Below are 21,299 nucleotides of genomic sequence, written 5' to 3' on the forward strand. Positions count from 1 at the left end.
ATCATGTCCCCCCCCCCCCCCCCATCATGGAGCCACGACCCACGCAGCACCCTGCCCGTCCTACCTTGTCCGCACGGTCTTTCTGGACGCCGTATTTGCCCCCAAAGCCTTTGGCTGCATCGGTCTGAGATGAATGCTTTTCTACCTCCGCCACGTACTCATGGCCCAGAGCGCTCTGGGGGGATCGAGGAGGGCAGCGTCACACCGAGCAGACAGACAGCTATGCCCGGAGGGACACACAGACAGGGATGGAGAGAGCAGGCCGGGCTGGGGTTGGCCACACACCATCCCTGACTGGCCCACGACTGTGTCTGGACCCCAGCTCCACTCTGATACACGTGGGGTAAAGGTTCTGGGCAGCTCCCTTGGGTCCGACCTCATGCGGGGGTCTCATCCAGCCCCTGCCCCAGCATCAGGGCACTGCTTCCTGGTAGGTTCATGAGCCAACCTAATGCCCCCTCCAAGCAGGCCAGCACCCCGACTTCATCCGTCTCCCCTGCCCAGTGCCCGAGGTAGGGCAGACACCACCCTGCGCCCTCTCCATTGCCGCGGCCTGGCTCTAGCATCTAGCCACGGGCCCAGCCCAGGCCAGGGAGGGCGAGAGCACCACAGCCCCCAGCCCCCAGCCACGGCAATGGTCTGCTAATGCCAGAGTCCTGCGGTCAACACGGGCAGTCCAAGTTTGGACCTCGTTAGGATGGGTGACAAACAAGTCACCGGCAGCAGCCTGGTGCCCAGCACCTGACTACACACAATAAAGGCAGGACGGTAGCACGTGCCATCGGTGCTCCCGGAAAGCTAGTTTGCTAAAACTGAGTGAAACGATGGGCAAAATGCGCAGGGAGGGGGAACAGAGAAAAATATAAATGAGAACAGCTGAGTCTTTAAGAAGAGCTCACGTGATGCCCCGAACGCCGTGACCCCACAGTCGCGGAGGAGGATGGTGTTATCTAAAGCCTGTCTTGACCCGATGGGAAAGAGAAAGCAGCTGGTCAAAGTCAAACAGGAACATGTGAGAAGTGGTGGGGCAAGGGGCACGGATAGCAATTGCTGCAATCGGTGGGGTTACAGTGTAGGAAGCTACAGCAAATTGCACCGGATGGGTCCATAAGGAGGAGGTTTCCATAGGTATATTCAGGACAAATCCCAGTGGCACAGGCCCTTTCCTCGTGGGGGGAACAACAGACTTTTAGTGATGCAGAAACAGCAGAACGGTTCAAAGCAATCCTGCGTTTTCCCTGGAAAGCAGCGGGCTGTGCCCAGCTGTCTCACAAGAGCGACGAGACACTTTCCAGCCCCCAAGGAGCTGGAAGCGCGGCCCGCGGGACGGCCTGTTAAACACCAGCAGCCCCGTGCCACTGGCCCCAGGAGACCTAGCGGAGCTGACTGGGGAAGTCCCTGGCGCCCGGTGGGGACGTTTAACGAGACTCGAGGCGTCCTGGAAGCTGGGCGAGCGCTCGGAGCCGACACGCAGCCAAGCTGGCGAGACAACCCGGATCAGCCTGGCATCAATGCCAGGGAAAACAATGAAGGGGGGGGACACAATTAAACTGCTGAAGAATTAAAGAATGGAAACAAAACGCCTGCCAGCCGACGTGTGCTCGTGGGAAATTGTTTTCAAACAGGCCTGAGACACTCTTAGATGAGACCCTGAGCACGAGCAAGACAGGTAACGGGGCGGACGTGACAGCTTGGTGGGGCGCGATCCTCCGGTTAAAACAATTTTTGCTGAAGGATATCAAGGGAGTGCAGGTTAAATGGATTAAAACTTGGTGAGTTAACAATGCTGCTAAAGCTACAGGCACGTTGGCCCAGACTGAAACTGCCCGGGAACGGGTCTAGCGTTGGATGAGTCGGGAGCATAGGAACTATTTCGGGGCCAGTTGTCAGGAATCCTTATTGGATGTAATGGAGCTGGTGCCATATAAACACGGCTTCGTGTTCATGGTGTTCGCTTGAGCTGGAGTGCTGGTACTCGTTATTTTGTCCTTACGGTTGATACAGAGGCTTTTCCAAAGACCTCCAAAGCTTTCAGCTTTGAGGCGAAGTTGAAAACCTGTAACATTTGCACTGATGGACAACCCTGACAGCGACTGGCCAGAGCCAAGGACAGCGCTCACGGCCACGGAACGTGCACAAAATGCCATCGATATTGTTGCCCTTACTCAGGAGAGGGGCAGCTCACAGAGCATGCTGGTGGCTCTTGTTTTTGGAAAGGAAAAGCCAAAAAAGACACAGCCCCAGTGTTGGGTTTGCTATCAGGACCAAGACGGGTACTTAGAGGCCGGGACATCTGCTTGGCATCGATGAATGTCTCACGACCCTTCGCCTCCCACTGCCCCACAGACGACATGACACAGCGGCTGGTGCATGCGCCCTGACCCTGGATGCAGATGGCAAAACAGAAGAAGAACCGTAATCTGAACTCAGACGAGTCTTGCCATCTGTCCCCAAAGACGATCATTCTTGGCAATTTCAGCGCAGGAGTGGGCAGCGCTTGAGCTGTGGAAAGGAGCACTGAAGAAATGAGGTATTAACATCACTACCTGGGGGACTTGGTCTGGGCCACAGAGACAGTGATCCCACTGGGTGTAGTTTTCCAGTCAGGTGAGACGAGACTTTAAGGCCCCTTTTCTAGCCCTGTCCCCAGACAGGGTGAGCAGAGGGGACCCTGCTCCGGTGCGACAGTGGCTACTGAATAGCACACCGGTCAGCTCCAAGCACAAAGTGACCGTCGTTGTCATCACCTCTATGCAGGGGCTCCCAAGTAATCACTAGCACTTGCCTCATCGCCATTCACCCATTGCCGTAGGACTTGCTGTGGGTGGAAGATGCTTGCATGCACCTGTTCAGCGTGCCAACACTTGCAGGTGGCACAAAGAGGGGTGAAGGCAGAGGGGGTTGGAGCAACCCCAATCACCCAGTGAGCTGGGTCTGTTGGGGGAAAACACACTTTCACATGCCCACGCAGGAAGGCTTCAGCTCTCTGGATGCACGCAGCAGTCTTTGACCCTCTGAGAGGCTGCCAGAAAGAAGGAGGACAACTGTTCTCCTTCACTACAGAGGGCAAGATGTGAAGCCGTAGCTTTGAAGTGCAGCAAAGTAGGCTTAGCTTCAATCTTAGGATAATCTTCACCATGGAGGCAGTGGGACAGACGGCCCAGGGCAGTGGTAGGATCGCCTTTCATTTTCAAGAGGAGGCTGGAGAAGCATTAGACGGGGGGGGATCTGGGAGTATCTTTACTGCATTTGCACGAGAGTTGGACCAGGTGACCTTCCAGGTCCCTATGATGCTAAAATTATACACCTTGGGCAGAGGTCCCCAATTAATGGCCTGTGGGTGATGTGTCACCAGTGAAACTCTAGAACACCGCTTGTGGCCGCAGCAAATGGAGGGAACCAGGAGGAGCCGAGTGTGATACTGTGATGCTATGAGATGACGGAGGATGACAGTTTAATTTGGTGCCGAAGAAGATCGGACAAATTCAAGCAAGGTGGGTACTAGCCATGACCGTGATGGCTGCAGCCTATAAATTAGGACTTCCCAGGCCTCTGAATGCAGGAAGTGGTGAGGGAAGAGAGCAGGGGGCAGATCATCCTGGATAGGCTTTGTAATCTTCCCCTTGGCCAGGAAGAGAGGCGGGGCCATAAAATCCCACAGGACATGGGCAAAGCAAAGAGAGGACTATTATTCCCCAAGTCCTAGAATACTAGAACAAGGGGGCACACCCCGAACTGAGCAGGAGACGGGCTTAAAACTAACAAGAGACAGTACTTTTATAGTCAGCGTATTGTTAACTTGTGGAACTCCTTGCCACAGGAGGCGGGAGAGGCAGACAGCATCACGGGGTTCAAAGGGGGACTGGATACATTCAGGGGTGACCGATCCTTTCATACCTAGGAAACAACAGCTGGGGACATATCCTCCGGCATCTCTAAACCACTCATGGTGGGTAGAGGCCAGGGAGGGTATGGCAGAGGGTGGAGATATCCACCACTGAGCTAGACAGGCCCATGGACTACCCAGTTTGGCATCTCTTATGTTCCTATGATATTCCCAGCAGTGGGCGGTTTGCTCAGCGCTGTTGTCCTTGGGCCAGGAGACGTCAGGGACCGTGGCTCTGGGAAGAGGGCCTACAGACATCCCTTCCTGGACAGGGGCTGGATCTGGACAGAGCAACTCTGAGATGGCTCCAAGGGCTGTGACCAGCACCTCACCGCAAGCACGCAGCACGGTGCCAGAGCACGAAGGGCCAACAGCACCCAGGGACACGTGGGGGAAGCTGCACAGGCCAGGCCTGGGGTGGGGGAGAATGGCTACCTTGGCACAGGAAGGAGAAAGCACCTGGAAGCAAGAGAGGGCGGGGCAAGGAGCTCGGACTATTTACTTGGTCAGAATGAGGAGCAAGACTGGCCTTCGTTAGCGCGCCCCAGGTGTTAATGAAGGACAAGAGCCAGGGGCTGGAGACTGAAACCATAGGATGCATCCTGGGAAGACGACTCCTTCGTCACGGCAAGGGAACACACAGGCAAGGGCATGTTTCCGCATCTCCAAGCCTCCCCGGCCAAACCTGGGTGAAGCTCCATGGCTGGGTCAGACCAGGCAGCTGGCCTGGCCTTGAACCCGGGGAAGGAGCCGGCCTCTGTCGCCTCGTGCCCCCAGGTAGCTTGCTGGTCTCCTGCTCCTGCCAGACAGACAGAGACAGGCAGACAGGGCCAGGGAGAGGTGTAGCGAGCCACCCGCTGCCCTTACCTTGTCCATCCTGTCCCGCTCCGTGCCGAACTTGCCCCCGTAGCCGTAGGAGGCCTTGGGCCCCGTGTCCAGCTCCTTTTTCTTGAGGACCTCATGCTCCTGCGACACTTTGCTGCGCAGCTGGTGGATGCTGGAGAGATGCCGGGGGTCAGGGCAAACCCCTGCCAGGCTCGCAGGCCCCAAACCACCCCACGGAGCAGAGTCTGTGGCGCTGCCCACCCAGACCCGCTGCCAGGGCGCTGCGCGGCCGCCTGCCCTGCATGCCCGCGGCCTGGCGCTGCTGGGGGACATCCCTGACCTGCCGCCAGCTCCTGGCCCTGGGCCTCATGTCCTGGAGGGCAGAGGAAGTCAGGACCCCCTCTCCCCCGGGGCTGCACTGGGGTGCTGCCTTTGAGCCATTCGTGCCCTCCCGGTGCTTTTGCTCCCTGCAGGCTGCAGCATCTGCACCGACGCTGGGGTTTGGGCTGGAGACATGGGCCAAGGGCCGAGCTGGGTGCAACCCCATGGCCCCCAGCAGCTCCTGGGGAAACCCAGGGTGGGGAGACAGTGACGGACAAGAGGCTCCTTCGTGCCGCCCCAGCCCTCCCCTCCCTTCCCCCCCGCCGCCAGTGCAGCTGGGTTGCAAAACTCCTTATTTGGCCGATTTCGGCTTGCGGCGCTGCCACCGCTTCCTCTTCCTGCAACGAGCCGTCACCTTGGCAACAGCTCGCTTGTACCCGTACTGCTCTTCCCCACCAGCACCCGGCTGGCCCAGGGGGCCGGTTGCCCCATCCGCCCCGCCAGGGTCATTGGCACCCCGGACCCCTGCAAGGCGCAACCCCCCATGCCCTGGGCCTGGACAAGAGGCGGTGTCCAGAAGCAGCCAGGCAGGATGGTGCCCGCCCCACGCCCCTGGCTGCCACGCCACGGTTGGGGAGAGGCGCCTTGCAGGTGATGACCCTTGGCCTGAGTCGACTGGGGGACTCACTTGATGTGCTCGGTGCGCCCCGAGCCCTCGATGGTCTTGGCCCCCCAGCGCTGTTCCTTCTCTGAGATGTCGTTCTGCAAAACAAGCCCGTGGCTGTGAGAGGCCAACCGGCTGCCTCGGGCATGGCGCAGACCGGAGGCAGAGCCGGGAGAGTTTGGGAGCTCCCCCAGCTCCTGGGACTGGACCGGCTCCCCTGGCCCGGGAAGGGCACCCAGTTACCCCAGGGTAACTGCCTGGGCCGTGGCTCACCTTGCAGCGGGATGGAGCATGTGCTGCCATGTGGCACTACCCCGGGCCAAGCCCCTTCATGCAAATGCACGGGTGTAATATCCCTTGGGGCAGGGGCATCTGTCTAAAAGCATGGGTCCTGCCAAGCCACGTGGCTGCTCCCTGCATCCCTGCCAGATCCTGGGGGTCTGGAGACAGTGCCTGCTGCACGCGGCTACCCCGGGATAACTGCCGTGTGTCTGCTGCGGCTCACAGGTGACATCCCACAGGAGCACAAGACCAACGTGTTCTGCACTGGGGTTAGCCTGGGCCCTGTGTTGCCACCTCTCAGGTCCTCTGGAAACACCCTGCCCCCCACCCTGCCCCACCAGGACCCCAGACCTGCCCAGAGTCCGACCCCAGCCCAGCTCTGGGCACCGGTGGCTCACCACGAAGTCAGGGTCGGTGTCCCAGTCGTCTCCTTGCGCCTCCACCTTTACCGACACATCACGTCCCACAACGGACTTCCACATCTGCACAGGGAGAGTGTGGCATCATGGGTAACGACCCCCCGTAGGCCTCCCAAGAGCTTTGTGTTCACGCTGTGGGCTGCAACGTGGCTCCTGGAGCTGGCAGGTATCTGACCTGCCTGGCATAGCCCCCAGGACCCCACTGCCCACATGGGATCTTCCTCCCGCTGCCCCAGGGATGAAGGTTCACCCAGCTAGCTCCTCTCCACCCAGCCCTGCCAGGCATCACCACTCCTGCCTGGGGGTGACCCCCGGGGCAGGCAAGGTTGGGGGGCAAACATAAGGCTCGTGGGCTGGCAGTGGCCTGTGGAAGCATGTCATCTGCCCTCCCAGGGCTGGAAGGACGGAGCAGGGGCAGGAGCCCCCAGGGGTTTGCATGGCCTCATGGTGACTACAGCTGCAGGAGGGGCCAAGCCATTGCATCCCCCCAGCAGCATGGGCCTGTGGACCCCTGATAACTCCTGGCTGGAGGGGAGAAGACCCCTGCCCCAGCTCATGGGGGAGTCATCTGTGACTTCCCCCCAGATCTTCTGCAAGGGACGAGCTCCTGACAGCATCCGGCCCAGCTGACAGCACTCGTGGCCCAAACAGGAACCAGGCGGGGGGGGAGCTCCAGGCCCAGAAACGGGGAAGGGGAAGCGCCAGCAACTGCGAACTGAAAGCCTGAGGCCTACAGGCAGCAGCTCATCTGCACTGGCTTCGGCGCTGCTTGGGGAAGGGGCTGGGGCAGGGGGAAGGTCGGACGGCAGAACCAAGCCGTGCAGATGCCACGGCTTCTCGTTGCTCGGGCCAGGCGCGGGGCCCGAGGGGCGGTGGGACGCTGGGTGCCGGGAGCACGGGGGCTCCGGGGTCCACATCTGAGGGTCTGTTTGCTCAGTGCTGACTAAAGGGCCTTGAGGATCCCTCCAGCCCCATCAGGCCTGGATGCCAGTCCCTGACCTGCCCCCAGCTGCCAGACCCCAGGCCACGCAGGGAACGTGCCATGCAACGCGAAGCAGGTCTCCGAGCGCAAGCTGCCACTTGGGGACACAGGGAAGCAGGGGGGACTGAGCCGGTCTGTTGCAGGCGGCTGGGCTGCGTCTACATTAGGGCAGCTCACCTAGACCGGGCCTCTAATATCCAGTAGAGCTGGGCCTGGCTGAGCACCCTGCCCACGGCTGGACACGGAGCCCCCAGCCTGACCCCACACACATTGCTGGGGGCTTCATGCTCAATCCCTGGGGGATCTCAGCTATGGAAAACGCAGCTCTCCCCACTTGCAGCCTGGAGTCCCAGGGCCCGTAGTGGAGCAGAGCCCGACCCGTCACGCTGGGCATAGGGAGCGCGGTACAGACCCAGCACCCCAAAAGCAGGCAGCATCTAGCCCCGTTTGCACCAACCCCGCTGGGTGCTGCAGCTTGGCTGGGGCCCTGCCACACGCGGCAGCCTGAGGGCTCAGGGACGGTACCAGGGAGCAGCTGTGCAGGGGACGTGGGCGGAACATCTGGGCAGGGAATGACCCCTGGGGGGGGCGAGGGGACGCACTCCTGCAGGCCTGCTCCTTTCCCCACCCCGAGCCCCCTTGAGGCTCCTACCTTGGCGGCTGCGTCACCCGCTGCTGTCTGCCGAGGCACCTGCCGGTGGCTGGGGCTGGGCCTCCCTGCGAGGTTCCTGTTTTAGCTCTACACAGCTTCACTTCCTGCCACCGAGCCCTCGTCGAGCGGCCGACGGACTCCTGCGGTGCTGCACTGTCCCCCACGTGCAGCCAGTTTTGGGGCGAAGCAGGGGAGAGCGGAGGATGGGGGGAGATGCCTGGCCTGGACCTGCGGCTTCTGTGCACAGCTGTGGCTTGAGGGTGGGGGGGGAACTCGTTAGTCACCTGCAAACCCATCCACGAGCCGTGGTTGAGATGGGCCCTGAGTGCAGGGATTGTGGCCACCACCACTGCCTGGGGCTGAGCCCACCCCTGGAGATGCCAGCACCCCACAAGCTGCCATTGGTTCATGGGTGCATGCTGTGGCCTCAAATGGGGCTGACATGGTCTGGCCCCAGGAAGGGCCGGGTGCTGCCGGGGGGCCACGATCCTCCGGCCAGGGAGGGGCGGGCCGCAGGAGCCGCTGGCCTGGGTTTTGACAAACCATCCCAGCCCAGACAAACCATCATTTAAACCCCACATAAGACAACTGTCAGCAGTGAAGACGGCATCCGGTGCATCCACTGCAGGGCACAAGACCAGGCCGGCCCTATTAGCAAAGTAGCCAAGAAGAGCCTGGCTTGAAGCAGGTCTCATCGGCTAAAGCTCAGGGACCCAGGATGGCCGGGCTGCCTTGACAGTCTTCGATTTGAACCTCCCACCTGCAGCACTGGGCGCGGGCGGTTCAAATGCTTCCCCCAGGTAGGGCAGCGCTGGTGCAGGCGCGGAGCAGCTGCCCAGTTTGAATGAGGAGAAACCAAGTCAGGAGCAAGGTGGATACCCCCGAGCTGAGGCCCTCCATCCCCCACATAGATGCCCAGGTAAGGAGGGGAAACGACCTGCTTATTGAGCAGAGGGGCTGGATTACAGGAGTGAGGCCAGGCTTGCAGCAGTGAAGGCCGGAGGCCAAGCACTGGGCAGCGTGACGTGAAGCGAAGGGGGCAAAGGCTTTGGACATGGACCTCAGAAGGACGGTGGGAGCCTTGGAAAGACGAGAGCACCCGTGCCCAAAGAGGTCACGCTACAACCTGCCTGTGCTCAGGAGCGAATGGCACTGGGGCACGTCTGATGCATTGATGAACTCACCCACTCCATCGAAGCGCCTCTCCAACAAGGCTCCAGGCCTGGCGTTTGGTGGGGGCCCTGTCCCCAACTCCCCAGCCCCGGGCGCTACGGGGTGGGACATCAAGAAGCCGACCGGGTAACAGTGCAGTAGATGGTATTTGCTGCACAGGATGGGTGCAGGTACCAAGCTGCTGGTCACAGCTGCCAGCCAGCACCATGGCCGCCTGGTCCCTTCCCCAGGAACCACCATGCATCCAGGCCGGGTGATCCCCCCCATGGGCCCAAGCCTCATTCACACCCAGATGAGAAGCACCCAGCTCTGAGAAACTGCCTTTATTGTACACGGAGGAGGCACAGGGGTGGCAGGCTCCGCCAGCACTCGGGGGCTAGCTGGGGCCTGGCTACTAGGAGAAGGAAGAGTCCCCGCTGCCTACTGGCCTCTCCAGGGGATTGGTTCCCCCCACCAACCCCAAAGCCTGAGGAGAGAGCAGGAGGGACATGGGCCTGGTGAACAGCGAGGTGACTACACAAGAAATCTCTGGCTCCCAAGTCTCCTACCCTGAGCGACTGCCCAACCTCATGCCCGGCTGCCGGGACTGCCCACATCTGGCTGCAGGCACCACAGCGCCAGGGTGAAACCAGCCCACGGCAGATGTGAACCAGGTCCTGGCTGGTTTAATCCACCGTCCCCTGAGGTTGGCTCTGTTGCCCCAAGCTGTATGTCCATGGGTGGGTGCTGGAGCCGCCTCTGCACCCTGAAAGCAGCACAACTTGACAGCCCAAGCTCCTTCTGGTGTCGATGGCCGAGGGGCAGGGCTTCGGCAGAGCCAGCAATGCAGGGGTTAAAGAAGTGCCGGGGGCTCAGACACCTGGGGGTGTTTCCTGTGGGGACCCCCCTGCAGCGTGACCGTGGCTGGATCCAGTGGAAGTGGCAGGTCGGCCCCACCCCGTGGCTCCAGGCTTCGGGTGGGAGGCAGGGGCAGACGGCCCTTGGCGGGACAGGGAGGGTGGCCCAGTTCACAGGTGACCGGTGAAGCACAGGAGCAGCAGGACGTGCAGTGTGAGCAGGTACGTGGCCACCAGCAGCGGCAAGCGCGTCCGCGAGCAGAAGAGGGAGCGCAGCAAGCGCCGCTGCCCGGAGCTGCCCCGAGTCTGGGGGAGGGAGAGAGTGATGCTGTTAAGAGTCTTGAGGGGCTGCACTGAGCACCAGCAGGAACTATTCCTGCGGGTGCAGATGCATCTGGTCCACAGTGCGCTCGTCTGAGGTCCCTGCTGCCAGCTCCAGGCCCCTCCGTCGAGCCCCGAGGAGCTACAGGCAGACGCAGCTCAGAGGGCTCTGCCTGCGACCAGTCCAGCCCAGCCCACCCCGTCCCTGGTTGTGTTGCCCCCTCGCCCTCTCTCCCCTTCCTGGGAAGGTGGGCTGGGGTCAGCAAACACCAGCCCCGTAGCCTCCTCCTGAAGGAACCGTGTGTGGGGCGGCAGGGGCCACGGCACCCCCGGAGCCCCACAAAGCCGTGTTTCGGCCCCTTCAGGCCTAGCACAAGGAGGCAAAGGGGCTCGGCCCAGGCACCGTCAGAGGTCAGTCCTCCTTCAGGCTGCACGCAGATGCTGGCCTCTGCAGTCATGGCTATCCAGGCACGGGGGCTGGTAGGTCGCACTGTCAAGGCCACAAACATGGGAATGGCCCAGCTGTGGCCACAGTAAGGTGCCAGGCAACAGGTGGCTAGCACATGGTGCCTGCAGCTCTCAGCCATCTGGCCCCAGAGCAAGGACCAGCCTGTCACCCCAGGGCTGGGCTCACCCAGCCGGCTGGACCCCTCTGTGGTCAGCTGCTGCCTCCCCTTCGAGAGCCACATGGACTCCTGCGTGCAGGCCCTGGGTGCCGGCTTGAGGGCTCTCACCTTGCTGAAGCTGCCCTCGGCAGGGTCCAGAAGCAGGGCGTGCTCATGGGCAGGGGACATGTCGATGCCGTGACTCAGGGTGGACGCCCACTCCCCTGACTCTAGCCTGCAGGAAACAGAGATGTCGTCAAGCTAGGCTGGCATGGGAGGTCCCTGGGATGTGGCGGAGATTGACAAAACCCCTGGAGCTGCCTCTTGCTCCCACCACGGGTGCCAGGCTCCTCTACCCCAACACCACTTATGACACTCGGCCCATGCCGTCTTTGCCCCCAGGACAGAGTGCCCGCCCTGCGCAGCCCTGCGGATGCCCTCAGACTTTCCCCCTGGCCTGGGGCCATGGCTGCAGCAGTCTGGGGTTTCAAGAATGCCAACCCCTGGCTGCCCACGTCTGCTCCGCTTCCCAGTGTCAGGGTTAAACCTTCAAGGCTTGGCCCAGCTGCGTCCGGCTCCTCCAAGTACAGCCAATGCTTGCCGGAGCCGGGGCCAAGCCGGGGCTCATCAGTGAGGGATGAAGGCAGCATCCACTGCACCCTTCACCTCCTGCCTGGGGGCAGGGGGGAGACGGATGCCTGCTGCTCTGTGGAATTGGGCTTCTGCTGTAAGGCCGGGCACTTTCAAACAGGCAAGGGCTCAGGGTCCCAGGCAGGCTCTGGAGGTCTCCTGCCTGCCCATGGCAACAACCTCCCATCTGGACTCCAGGCAGGGGCTTGCAGGGCTGGGTGCACAAGGCAGCCCTTGAACCCCGACTCCAAGGAAAGGCCATGATGACTTCCTGCCTCTGAGTGCAGCTGGTGCTGGGTGAGGGCAAGGGATTGAGGCTCTCACCTCCGGATCTGATCCTGTGCAGCACAGAGCGCGTCCTCCACAGCCAGGCGCCGGTCTCGCTCCTCCTGCAGCTGCTCCTCCGCCTGCCGCAGGTCCTGCTTCGTGCTGCTGCGCAGGTGCTCAGCCTCCGACAGCCTGGAAGAAGAACAGAAGAGCAGCCGTGGGCTGGGTCAGACCCAGGTGCGTCGTGCCCAGTCTCCAGTGTCACACGGGGGCAGGGAGCAGAGGCTGAACAGAGAGTGACTGGGTCTGAACAGTGTTTTCCCCTGCTCCTCTCCCCCGCGCAGCCTCCAGCACTGAAGGTCCAGGCTGGTCCGACGCAGAGGCTGTGCCCCTCACTTCCAACGCCCCTTTCCTCCAAGCCCGTGTCCAGGCCCTGGGTGTATCTGGCCAAGCTCTCAGCTCCCACCGCGCCTGGTGGCCGCAAGCACCCATTTTAATGCCATGCGGGGAGAAAGCAGCCTGGTGCTCGCTTCGTACTGCCTCCTAGCTCCGTGCTGTGACCCCTTGCTCTTGTATTGCGAAAGACAGTACATAATAAATCCCTAGTGACTTCCTCTTTGCTGAAAACTCTTGTCCTGCCCAGGCCTGGCCTCACAAGTCTCCTACGGAAGCCCCTCCGCAGCGCTCCTCATCCTTGCTGCCTGTCTCTGTGCCTGCTCCAGCTCTCCTCTCTCCTCCTGGGGGTGCGGGGAAACAGCTGGGTGCCACACTCGAGCTGTGGCTGCACCACGGATTCATAAAGGGTTTAATAAAAGGACCTGCAGTTACCAGGCACATCCTGCCCACGCTGCACCAGGAAGGGGCTTGGCCTCCTCCCCTCTCTGCAAGCAGGAGGTTATTGGGGAAGCCCAGGAAGCCCTGACCCACAGGCTGGAGGAGCCCTCAAGGGGGGTCTCACCCCAGCCCTGCACCGAGGCACAGATCCTGCCTGCACCCGGACGCTTGTCCAGCCTCTGCTCACAAATCCGTAGCAAAGGGGACGCTGCTGGCTCTGGGGCTGTGCTGCCTGCTGATCTTGCAGGGAGCGAGCTTTTTTCCTGACACTTAGAGTCTAAAATCAGTGCTGCTGTTCAGGAACCCGCTGTTACGCCCTCATCTCCAGCCGAACACTGCCTTGCCCCTCTGCCTCTGCATGGGACCCCCCAGCCCCTTCGTTGCCCTTGTCGCCTGTCTCAGCTCCTAGCAAAGATCTGCCTCTGACACAGGGACCCGTCGTTCCCACGCAGCCGATGTAACAGCAGGACTTAGGCCATCCAGGGACCAGCCCGCAGAGAGCTCGGGACCAAAGCGATAAATGCAGCCTTGACTGCGGAGTCCATCTCGCAGCCTCCCGCAGATCCTGTTGGGTCTGGGCCACTTCCCCTGCGTGCTGGGCCAAGGCCCGGGGCCTCGCCTCCTGCTCACCTCAGCTGCAGCTCCTGCAGCTCAGGGGTGTAGCACTCCCGCGGGGGCGCGCTCTTCTCCTGGGGGGCTCCGGGGGCGGCGTCAGTCATGAGGGAGCCCTGGCACAGAGAGCGTGAGGGTAGATGAGCAGAGTGCAGGTGCCCCGGACAGGTCATACGCTGTCCGCAGCCAGACCTGCCCTTGCCTGCTGTGGAGGAGGATCCCACCCTGTGCCAGCCCCTACCACGTCCTTGCTGGGCGGCTGCAGCTCCTGCAGCTGCTTCTCGAGCGTGGCGCAGCGGGCCAGGACCTCATTGTAGTGCTGGTGGCTCTCGCGCAGGCTCTGGCTGCTGCCCCGCAGCTGCAGCGACAGGGTGTTCTTCTCCTCGAAGAGCTGGGACAGCTGCGGAGGGGAAGAGGGGAGCGCGGGGCAACTCCGAGTCAGCCAGCCATGCCGCTCCCCTGGGAGCCTAGGGCTCAGCCCACCCAGCCGAGTGCAGACCGCAGCCACTGCCAAGGTCTCCCTGTGACAGAGCCCCCAGTCTGCAGCCCCTCTGATGCTGGGACCAGCCCCTGGCTGCATCTCGCTCTGGCCTTGGCTTCTGCACCTTCTCCACCAACTCATACTGGGGGAAACTGGTTTCTGGCTGCTCGGGGGCTGAGGATAGGAAGAGGCCTGCCCCCAGCCCTGTGTCCACAGCACCCTTTTACCCCCTGGCACAGACCGGGGCCTCCCCTCCTGCTCACCTCAGCTGCAGCTGCAACGGGAGCGTGGCGCAGGACCTAGCAAAGTCCCCGGAGCAGGCAGGGGCCCACGGACAGCCAGGGGCCTGGCTCCTTCCCCGCCCTGCAGCCAGGCATGTCCCGTACCTTGCTGTGAAGCTGCTGGATCCTCAGCTCCTTGTGGTGCAGCTCCTTCAGGCTGTCGCCCAGCTGGGCGCGGAGATGCTTTGTCTCGGCTTCCAGGTTGGACGCATCCCTGGTGCCAGGGGGCTCTGTCGAAGCCTGCCGGGGAGAGGGACTCTACCGCTGAATGCCAGCCCCTCAGTAACGCCCCCAGCCTAGTGCCCTACAGAGAGCCCCCCATGCCTCCAGGCCTGGGACCCCACAACCCACCCCCTTGAGACGCCCAGCACCGGCCCTCTGGCTCTTCTGAACCTCGCTGCTCACCTGCCTCTGGTGCTGCTCCTCTACGACCTGCGACTGGGATAGGGGCGGCCGCATCTCCTGCACAATCCTTTGCAGGTGGCTCAGCTGCTGGTCCTTGTTGGCTATGGCCATCAGGCACTGCTCCTTCACCCCCCTGCTCTGCTCCTCCCATGTGGCTTTCTCCTGTCTGCAAAGAACATGCAGGGGAGCTCATGGAGGATATTCCCCCAACGCCGCGGCGGGGCAGGAGCCTCGCTACCCGTCTGCCGGGAGTGTGTTCCTTCACGCCCAGAAGCTCCCGCTGAACAGGGGGCTGGAAGTCCCCGCGGCAGGTCGGGTTTTATGCTTCAACTGCCCTGGGCAACATTTCATGCTCCTCCAAACAGCGAGCACTGGCCAGTCGTGGACAGACTTGCGTCAATGCCCCCCGTGTCACGCAGCCCCGCGGCTGGGTCCCTGGGGGCTACACTCTCGAGCCCCGCAGCTGCAGTCTTGCTTTTCCCTTGCACTCCTCTGGCCCCCTTTATCCCATCCTGGGAATGGCTAACCTGGACTCCAGGCCAGCGCAGCCTCCCCTTGGGTGTGCCAGGGCCAGAGGCAGGCACCAGGGAGAAGCAGACGCGTGGACTGGAGCTTCTTGCAAAGCTGAACAGCTTCTCCCTGCTTTGGACAGCATGAACGGTGCAGAGACCTGGGCAACACCCATGAAGCCTGTAGGCACCCCTGCCTTGGGTATCCACTGCTCTCGAGCATCCTCGGACTGCCTCAGTGCCTGGGGGCATCTGGCAGCCCCACCTGCAGCCAGGAATGCCCTGGCCCCTGCAGTCCATGCCATCCCACGCTCCCATGCATCAGACTGGCAACCCCGGTCTGCAGAGGGGGGCACATGTCATCTGCCTGAGAGGCTCCATCTGCCAGGTGGTCCTCAACACCAAACGGCCTCAGCTCGGGGTTTGATGCAAGGCTTTCTTGCTGCCTTCTTTAGCAAGAGAGACAAGGAAGAGAAACAGCATCTGCGCTCAGCAAGCTTATCCTCACAGACATTTGGCGCCCATCACCAACCATGTCCGTGAGCTGTGCATGGAGACATCTCCACACTCCACACGACTTGCCGTCATGCAGACACTGGGTGCTCATCACCAGCTGAATGGGCTGTCGAGAGAAATGTGTGGGGAAGTGGGCCGGGGCACCTCTTTACAAGACAAGCAGGTTGCCTGTGGCTCTGGTAGCAAGGGCAGCAGGGAGAGGAAAGGGCTGCTGCTGGATATCAGCTTGTGGACTGCGTGGTCCAGGCAGCCTCCAGCATAGGGCAGGCATGAAGCTAGCAAGATCGAGGACCTTGCCTGCGTACAACTGGGATGAGTTTCTGCAGCGACTTAAATGAGGGGTCAGCAATCACAGGGACTGTCATGCGCCAGAGCTGGCACGGGCTGGGGAGAGGAGGAAGCCAGCTCCTACGTGCCAGCACTGCCCGCAGCAGGTGTGACCTGAGTGCAGCGACATGCGGTGTTAGCCACTGCCGAGGGCAGGGAACGGCACAATGGCAACCCCGCGCACCCAGCAGCCCTAACACCTGCTTCAACCCATGCGCCAAGGGTCGCGTGCTGTTCTCACCTGAGCTGCTGGAGCTCTTGCTGCCGGGAAGCCCCCTCTTGCCGGAGCTGCTCTTGGACTTGGCGCAGCTCCTCTGCCTCCTGCTGCTGCTCCTGCAGCTGCGTCCGCAGGCGAGAGATCTCGGCCGTGTCCACACCAACCTGCAGGTACTGCTGCTGCAGGTTCTTTAGCTCCGTCACCTGCGGCAGGACAAAACCAACGCGGGGAGAAGCCCTGTCACAGATGCTGAACGAACAGGCACGGCGCTTTGCCTTGGCCATTCACCGGCGTTGCTGAAGTGCTCTCTATCACACCCTCCGGGCAGGTCCAGATCCCATGCTGGAGAGCTGCCCATCCTGCCCCAGCCCCCCAGAGCCGGCTTTATCTGACAACAGGACGATACATCTATGCCCGAGGAGAGGAAACAGAACCACCAGCTGATGGATGCCCCCGGGGTGATGCCTGGCTCAATTACCTGCTTAAATAGAGAAAAGCCTCCGGCAGTTTTCCAGGTTGGTGGGAAAACTTCTACATGTGAGAGTGAGAAAAAAATCTGTGCGGCTCCCGTTGTGGTTAATTTGCCACTGAAGGCAAGCGTGTCACATCTTCCCAGCATGAATCTATTGAGGGCTGCTATAAAACGGTGAAGGGAGGAAGGGAGGGAGGGGAGCGTGAGCTGGAAACCAAGAGGTTTGCTGCTCCACCGGTGCAAAGGCACAGGCCGCAGACCTGAGGCAGACGGGGAAAACTGCACCTCACGTAGGGACCAATGACACAAATGGGCTCGCTGACAAGAAAGACAGCCCTGCAGGATGGGGAAAAGCTAAAGCAGTCTTCAGTGGGGTCCTTCCTATCCCCAGAACAAAGATGAACACAAGGCTGGTGTTAACCGGAGGGCGAGGGGTGACTAAACCGTTCTCCAGGCCTGGGCTCCACTGGGGTAAATCAGAAAGTGGCCTCCTGAGATCAATAGGTAAGAGCTGCTTTAAATTCAGACCCCTGCAGGGAAGGCTGGGGGGGATGTCCACACACTGGCTCCATGCAGAGAAGGCGCTTGCAACGATAGAGAAAATGGGGTGAATGAGGTGGCAGCAAGGAATGAGCGAGCGCTGAGGTCTGCAAGGCAAGATCATCACCGAGCACGGAGGCAGGACAAGCATTTCGGTCACGTCCGTTCCAGCCGGGATCTTGGACAAGGCTGGACGGAAACAACCGCCTCGTCTGTCCCGAAGCAACGGGGCTGGGCTGCAATGCACAGGAGCTGGCGCTGCTGGGTTGGGGCAGGAAGCTGAAGTCTATGGGGGTAAGGGGAACACAAGTGGGCAAACAGGTCCTGCAAGCTTCGAGCTGTGGGGGAAGAACAGACTCGGAGACCACAGATGTCCCTTCCAGTCCTGTTCTCCCATTAATAGAGCTACACAGGCAAGGTCAGCAAAGCAACTATTGAGCAGACACCGAAGTCCAGAGATGACTAAGAAGGGTAAACAGGAAGAGGGGGGAAGGAGATACGTGGTAGGGCACCCCAATCGTCTGCCACAGGAAGGCAGGAGCCCCAAACACCCACCCTCCTTCCAGAACCAGACCAGATCGGAGACTACAAGCTGTGCTGCATCAGCCCCAGAAAAAAGAGCTGGGCAAGCAGAAGCAGGTCCGGCCCTCTGATTTATGACCCCACTTTAAATGAGACACAGAGGCCAGAAGAATGATGGAGTCACAAGGGTCCGGGTGCATCGGGACGCACGTGTGCTGCGTTCGCGCTACGACTGCCAGACCTCCTGGGTCTTCAGGATGCTGGAGGAGGTCCCTGCTAGAGCCCCCTCCCAGGCTCCCCCAGGGGTGTAAGAAGGGCGGGGGGTGGGGTGCCAACTCACCAGCCTGTCCCTGTCGGCTTGCAGGGAGGACAGTGCCTTCTTCAGGCTCTGCACTTCAGCCGGGCTGGTGGAAGCGCTCACAGCCGCTTGCTGCTTTGCTTCCTCCACCTTTTGGGCTTTGTCCAGTTCGCTCAAGATCCGGTCCCTCTCGTCCTGCAAGCTGGCCATGGCTTTGGAGAAGGACTTGACCTGGCTGGAGGCCCCATCCAGCTCCGAGGACACGTGGCGAAGCTCTTCCTCTTTGGCCAGGAGCTGCTGCTGAAGCTTCTCCACCTGGGACAACAGTCCGCGTTCGTCCGCAGCCTCCTTCAGGGCTGCCAGTTCAGACACCAGGGAGTCTCGCTCTTGGGCAAGGCTGCTTTGCCCCTCCTGCAGCTGGGCCCTCTCCTTCTGGAGGCTGTGAACTAGGCCCTGCTGCTCCTCCATGTCCGCAGCGTATTTCTGCTGCAGTGCCCGGAGCTCCTCGTTGCTCTGGTCCCAGCTGTCCTGGAGAGAGCTCATCGAGTTCCCAAATGACTGAATTTGGGCTCGGAGATCCTTGTTCTCCTCCGTGACTGCCAGCAGCTTCTGCTCCATCTCCATCAGGTCCCTCGCCAGCTCGGCCACCCGCTCCTCCGCGGTCTCCGTCTCGTTCCGCATGACCCCCGCGTCGTGGTGAAGGTGCTTCAGCTCCTTCCTCAGTTTGTGCTCGGTCTCGTCCACCTTCTTGGCTGCCTCCCTCTGGACACGGTCCAGTTCCTCCTCCACTTGCACCAGCCGCTGCTGCGTGAGCATGAGCCGACTGCTTAGCTCCTGCACCTCGTCCTCCCTGCCTTTCAACCGGGCCTCGAGATCCGTGACGGCACCCCCCTCGCGCAGCGCTGCCACCTCACCCTGCATTTCCAAGAGGGAGGCGGTCAGGGTCTCCATCTCCTCGGACAGGCTGACTTTGTCCTTCCGCAGGGCTTCCACCTGCTCCCGGAGAGCTTCCAGGGCACGGTCGGACTCTTTCAGCTGCTCTTCTGCGCTGGCCTTGTCTTTTTCCAGGGCTCGGATCCTCTGAAGCTGTGTTTTGAGGAGCTGCTTCTGCTGAGAGTCCTTTATGGAAATGACCTGGTTCAGGTCCTCGCGGTACCGCACCAGCTCGGCCTCCAGCTTGGCGTTCTCCGAGTGGAGGTCGTCCATCCGGCTGTGGAAGCTGCGAATCTCCTCTTTGAGCGTGTTGTTCTCCGTGGCCGCCTCTTGGATCAGCTGGTCTTTCTCCAAGATGATGGCGAGGTGGCGCTCCTCCAGCTGCCGGTACTCTCTCAGCACGCGGTCTCTGTCGTCCTGCAAAGAGGACATGGACTTGGTGAAGGAGTCCAGTTGCGCCTTCTGCTGCCTGCTCTCCTCCCTGACTACCTTCATCCTCTCGGCGAGACGGTCGAGCTTGTCCAGGGCTTTTTTCCTCTCGTTTTCCAAGGCCGTTTTCTCCTCTTCCTTCTTGCTCAGGTTGCTCTCCAGCTCTTTAATCTCCTCCGTGTGCTGCTGCTGGAACTCGGACACAGCTGCCACCACCGCCTCCTCCTTGGCGGAGAGCAGACTCAGGATCTTTTGATCCTTGGCCCCGATCTCTTCATGCAGCTTGTTCGTCAGGTCCCGGGAGGCCTGGAGGTCAGCCTCAAGCTGCTCGTGGCTGAATCTGCAGTCCTGGAGGCTGGCTTCTTGCTGCCGGACGATGCTGTCCAGTTTTTCTCTTGCAGACTTGCACTTGGCAAAGGAGTGGCGTGCATCGGCAAGCTGGTCTCGGAGGCTCTTGATCTCTCCCTCCAGCTTCTGTTGTTCGCTCTGAGAGTCCCTGTGCAGCCGCTGAGCCTCTTCCAGCTGAGACAGGAGCCCCTTGTTCTCTTCCTGCAACTTTTCAGATGCCTCCCGATGCTGCTGGGCCTCCCTCTTGGACTCTGCCTCCCAGTCCCGTTTGTCATGCTCGAGCCTGGACACAGGAAGGAGAACATATGAGGCCAATCTCCCTTGGGTGTCACTACCCACATTTGCATCAACAACCACTAATGCTACACGTTGCTAGAGCACCAAAGGTGCTATTTTAATTAGAAAGCGTAATGCCAATCATAATACTCATATGTTCTGTTTAATGTTTATCTTGTGCATACTTTTTTTTTTTAATGCTTTCCAATTCTTTCCATTTTCATAATCAAGAAGCTAAATTAGCATGTCTTCCTAATGCTGCTTTTTAAAAAAAATAGCACTCAACTTCAGAGAAACATTTTAGAAAACTGTCATTTTATGTTTTCAGTCAATTTCACTTGTTTTTGAAGTTAGTGGTTTGAGCTCAAATTATTGCAGGGCACTCCAGCATCTTAAAATATTGTTTAAAAATTACACTTTATTTTTGTGTTGGGTCTTGTAATGTTCCTCTTAAATCAGGGGGTTGGACTCGATCTGCTCAGGTCCCTTCCGACCTTAGAAACTATGAAACCTGCCACCCTAGCACATAGGGGCAGCCCGCCCGACCGCATCGGACGTTCCCCGTCTCCTGGAGCGTCCCCCCTGGTCCCTGGACAGCACCGTGGAGCCCTGCCAATGCTCAGCTGTCAGTAAATGGACTTTCATATTCTGTTCGTTTCCAATTGTTCTAGCTTAATCCTCTCCCGTGCTGCCTGCTCGAATGGGCCTGCTCGAACCCCTTCCCGCAGAGGCACTTTGGCTGGCGTTCCCAACAAGCCTGCTGGACTGAAGAAACAGCAGGGAAGTTAACATCTGTGTCCCTTTCCCCCTTCCCCATGGTGCTGAATTTGGGTATGCTGCATCTGGGCTTGTTTCACAGAAAAAGAGGGTTGAAGGGAGCTCAGGAGGTCTTATCGAGTCCAACCCCATGCTCCAAGAAGGACCAGCCCCATCTCCATCATCCCAGCCAAGGCTTGGTCTAGCCAGGTCTTAAAGACCTCCAAGGATGTAGACTCCTCCACCTCTCTGTGTAACCCATTCCAGTGCTTTATTACCCTCCTAGTGAGGTTTTTCCTGATATCCAACCTCAACTTCCCTTGATGGAGCTGGAGCCCATTGCTCCTTGTCCTGTCACCTGCTCCTACGGGGAACAGCCCAGCTCCATCCTCTTTGCAGCCCCCCTGCAGGGAGGTCAAGGCTGCTATTCAATCCCCCTTGGTCTCCTCTTCTCCAGACTCAGTCAGCCCAGTTCTCTCAGCCTCTCCTTACCAGTCCTGTCCCCCAGCCCCATAACTATTTTTGTAGCCCTCCACTGGACTCTCTCCAACTTGTCCACATCCTGTGGTGGGGGACCCACAACTGGACACAGGATTCTAGATGTGGCCTTCCCAGTTTCCTTGCAGACCTGGCCCTCTAAAGACAGAGACTTGCTGTAGGAATCCTGACCGGCTCCAGGA

At 60.4% G+C, this 21,299-nt stretch overlaps 2 protein-coding genes across 2 annotated transcripts in view; both read right to left on the minus strand.

The window, feature by feature from the left end:
* LOC109292302 (src substrate cortactin-like) overlaps window positions 1-8,348 on the minus strand; it is a 25,730-nt gene extending 17,382 nt beyond the window's left edge. The window contains exons 1-5 of the mRNA XM_019509714.1: window positions 8,032-8,348; window positions 6,377-6,460; window positions 5,721-5,794; window positions 4,754-4,883; window positions 65-175 (exon numbers count right to left, since the gene is read on the minus strand). Coding sequence (XP_019365259.1) covers window positions 65-175; window positions 4,754-4,883; window positions 5,721-5,794; window positions 6,377-6,460 — 399 coding nt within the window. The 5' untranslated portion in view covers window positions 8,032-8,348. The remainder of the gene's footprint in view (window positions 1-64; window positions 176-4,753; window positions 4,884-5,720; window positions 5,795-6,376; window positions 6,461-8,031) is intronic.
* A 1,170-nt stretch (window positions 8,349-9,518) lies between these two features.
* GOLGB1 (golgin B1) overlaps window positions 9,519-21,299 on the minus strand; it is a 57,748-nt gene continuing 45,967 nt past the window's right edge. Inside the window, exons 15-23 of the mRNA XM_019509715.1 lie at window positions 17,920-19,870; window positions 16,070-16,248; window positions 14,477-14,642; window positions 14,177-14,311; window positions 13,551-13,709; window positions 13,328-13,425; window positions 11,921-12,055; window positions 11,096-11,201; window positions 9,519-10,346 (exon numbers count right to left, since the gene is read on the minus strand). Of these exons, the coding sequence (XP_019365260.1) occupies window positions 10,212-10,346; window positions 11,096-11,201; window positions 11,921-12,055; window positions 13,328-13,425; window positions 13,551-13,709; window positions 14,177-14,311; window positions 14,477-14,642; window positions 16,070-16,248; window positions 17,920-19,870 (3,064 nt within the window). The 3' untranslated portion in view covers window positions 9,519-10,211. The remainder of the gene's footprint in view (window positions 10,347-11,095; window positions 11,202-11,920; window positions 12,056-13,327; window positions 13,426-13,550; window positions 13,710-14,176; window positions 14,312-14,476; window positions 14,643-16,069; window positions 16,249-17,919; window positions 19,871-21,299) is intronic.

This window comes from Gavialis gangeticus, unplaced genomic scaffold, assembly GCF_001723915.1.
Source record: "Gavialis gangeticus isolate Ggan-Ray unplaced genomic scaffold, GavGan_comp1, whole genome shotgun sequence".
Lineage (NCBI taxonomy): Eukaryota > Metazoa > Chordata > Crocodylia > Gavialidae > Gavialis > Gavialis gangeticus.